This window comes from Aphanomyces invadans (genome assembly GCF_000520115.1).
Source record: "Aphanomyces invadans strain NJM9701 unplaced genomic scaffold supercont1.3, whole genome shotgun sequence".
Taxonomy (NCBI): Eukaryota; Oomycota; class Saprolegniomycetes; order Saprolegniales; family Verrucalvaceae; genus Aphanomyces; species Aphanomyces invadans.
In genome coordinates, this window is record NW_008580148.1 from 2,053,666 (window position 1) to 2,057,198 (window position 3,533).

Consider the following 3,533-nt stretch of genomic DNA (forward strand, 5'->3'; position numbering starts at 1 on the left):
GAAATCGAGTGTTGCGACATATGCGTAGAAGAATTCTGGGGCTTTCTAAACAGATCGTGGAACACTGCGCGGTCAGGCCGCGGTCGCCGCTGGACGGGGTGTGTTGGCTCTCTTGTTCTTCTCAGTATGCAACTACAGCATACAGTAGTAAATTTCCATTTAAGATTTATCGCACATATTGCAACATAAGATAAGCTAGTCGCCAAGGAAATCGATTTGGTGTTTGAAACACTCGTGGGATCTCATGTCCCCCTTTCGTTGCGAATGGATCCACCCGGACTCTAGCTAGACATGCGTGCCCGAGTACAGTGTCGGCATGCGTTGGAGCAGCGAGTGTCTCGGCAGGGTGATGTCGGTGGGGTCTATGTGAAGATTACCGCGCGAAATCTTCGCATCCGAGAGGACACAGCCAAGTACTTGCGCAATTTGAACCCAATCTCGGCGTTCTACGACACCAAGACCCGTTCAATGCGCGACAAACCTGAGTGTAAACGAAGCGATGTTTCATGGGGATAACAATTTCCATCACGCGGGCGGCGCCATCAAGCTGACCAATACGAAGCTGTTCGCGTGGGAGGCAATCGAGGAGGACGTAACCCAAGACGGCAAACTCCATACGCAATCAACTCCGCAGCTGAGTTCATTCGCCAGCAGTACGATGTGAAGTAGTTCAAATTGGAACAGGAAAAACGGCATGCTATGCTCGAAAAGTACGGCGAATAGACACAGGCGCCGCCCAAAGTATTGCTCATTGCCGCGTCCGAATCCTACGTCGAATATGCACGCGACGGTCGAGTAGTTCGTGTACCTGCATCTTGTGTGAACGAAGTGCACTTGTCCTTTTTGGGTGAACCGCTTTAATGCCTTCTTTGCCCACGAGTCACTCGCGGCACGGGCGACACTACGATAAACGGCAGTGAAGCGGGCACACTGCTGGTTGCACTGAGCACATGCATCACATCGTACGTCGGATAACTCCATGGATCGTCCACAAGTTGGCGCTGATGAGTCCAAGATGGGCACTCGAGGTCGTTCGCTGCTCCAACACATGTCGACAATATACTCGGGGACGCATGTCTAGAGTGATCCGTTCGCAACGTTAAGGGGACATGTGATCCGACGAGTAAATGTATCTTGAGTATATCAAACAATATATCGATAACCTTGGCGACATGCCCATCGTATGTTGGAAACTGTGCGTCAAATGTTAAATCGAATTTTATGATGCTGTTGCCGACAACGAAAGAACACCAGTTAAGTTGACTGTGAATAGTGTAATGTTCACAAGGTACTGTATTTTATTAATCCAAATCTTCCACCGCGGCATGATTGGCTAAAAGTCTCATCAGCTTAAGCACTTCGGAAGTTTGTCCCAGGTGGTTTTAGTCCTCTCCATTCCAGAATTTCAGCGACCCTCAGCAACCACCAACCGCACCTGCCGTCCGCAACGCCACACCGAGAGCGACAGCCGTCGAGAGGTATGACCCAGCGACATTTGATACTAGTATAAACTCATGTACACCTAACCATCGGCTTGGCATGCGGCGTCCTTCAGCTCATGAGACTTTTAGCCAATCATGCCGCGGAAGACCATGTGGACTCGGACAAAGTTCATCGAAATACCCTATCATCGAACGCTCAATCAAAGCTCAGTAGTAGTATGTGTTCAGCTCAATTACGAATAGTACTTAGTCAAGCTGAATTTCACCGACGCCAATAAAAACTAGGCGACACCTACAGTATGATCCCACCACCTGCCAAGAGACGACACGAGAGAACGAAGATGATAAACATGCAGTCACTTTATGGACCAGTACAACTGAGTTGTATGATACCACCTGTTGCTTAGTTTTCTGGCTGGGCGATAGCCAAAAAGGGTTTGATGAAGTCGTAGACGGACGACACGCGCGTGTACACACTAGGCTCCTTGAATCGGTTGCATTTTCCCAAGCTCAACACACCGGCGACGTACTCGACACCGCCGCGCATGATAATCAACGGTCCGCCTTCGTTGTAAGAGCACGGGTCCTTGTCGGCACTATAGGCACATAAATTGGACTTGAAGATTACGCTGTTCGTCGCTTTCCGGCACTCATCGTTGGACCAGATCTTGACTTCGGCTTCCATCAGGACGGGGGGTTCATCCTCGGAAATCGAGATACCTGGTATGCCGAAGCCACGCATCCACGACACGGTGCCGGGTTCAGTTGCAGCGTCGTTCAGGTTGAGCGCGACGGGGGTGAAATTAGATTTGGTTTCCAACACAAAGATGGCAACGTCGTTTTCGGACGTGTCTTTATCGTAATCAGGGTGCACGATTCTCTTGACGACCTTGATGCGTTCGCCGTCCGTGTTGTCCCTCAAGTAGTGCGATCCGATCCACGCGAGGTCGGCCCACTCCTCGGCGCAGGAGGCGGCGGTGAGGAGCACCTTAGGGGCAATCAAGGTCGCTCCGCCCACGAGCAAGCCGGACTCTTCGTCATGGATAGTCGCCACGTACTTGTACTTGCCCTTGGGGACAATGGTGCCGTTGAAGATTTCAGGTCGGGCGGCGGCAAACGCGAACAGGGCAGCGAGCGCGAGGAACTTGGTCATGTCAAAGTGGATTGCAAAATGGCAACACGACGAGTCAATGCGGAAGGGTGGGCGATAAGATATTCCAAACGAACCCGTGGGTGTGACATGATGGCTTCGCCCAGCCTGCCGCTTTCCCAGTGAGCCCCAATTGTGACACGCACAATTGGGGCTCACTCCTCGCCAAGGCACCGCATCAGGACATTATTGATACACGAGAAGTCGTGCGCGATTTCCTGGGCGCGTCTGCCGTCGCTCACGGTGGCACATCCTTTCAAGAAAAAAGTCTCAAGTACGTATCCAACTCGCTTCGCATATTCGAACCGCGACGAGGTTCTTACATGTTTATCGCAGCCACTTGCCTGATGGTGCATCGAGTGTGCATTGTATTCATTTTTGTAGTTCGCGCTGGCGAGGGCTTTAGTACACGTATCACCTTCGTAGTGTCGCTACACTACTTTGACGCAGGATGGGGAGGGTTGAGAATCGTAGATTTTGGGTTGTTCTAATGCGTCGTCCTCCTCACATTCGGACCTATTGAATCCTGGTCCCGCGCTGGCATGAATGAAAACTCCGCAGAAGATGGGAATCGATCATACTGTATGGTACGTTGGACAACGTACCATGGTCAACTAAAGACGCACCGAAATTCCCCTCTGCATTCACCTGATGGCGTGCCGAGTCGAAACTTCTGGTGCTGCGACAACATCACTAATTACTGCACAACTGCCCTGTCCCTGGGGGCCGCAGGATGGTCCGATAGGAGACATTTTGTGCTTTCTAGAGGCTTTTTCGTGATGTAGACGTCCGTTGCAAGAACTAGCGGAAGATATATAGGATTGTTCAGAATTGGCCAAAAGAATTGGCCAAAAGGCTCGAACTCGTATGACAGGTGCTGCCAATAGAATTTCGATTGTGAGAAGCTTGCCACGCCATGTTTGACAAAGATCCATATGAAC

The 3,533-nt window shown here is 50.9% G+C and overlaps 1 protein-coding gene across 1 annotated transcript; it reads right to left on the minus strand.

Annotated features, from left to right (window-relative positions):
- Positions 1-1,845: 1,845 nt before the first annotated feature.
- H310_02287 (hypothetical protein) lies at positions 1,846-2,601 on the minus strand (the record flags this gene model as incomplete). Its single annotated transcript, XM_008865739.1, has 1 exon — positions 1,846-2,601. Exon 1 carries the CDS (start codon positions 2,593-2,595, stop codon positions 1,846-1,848), a length of 750 nt encoding a protein of 249 aa, XP_008863961.1. The 5' UTR covers positions 2,596-2,601.
- Between the last annotated feature and the right edge of the window lie 932 nt (positions 2,602-3,533).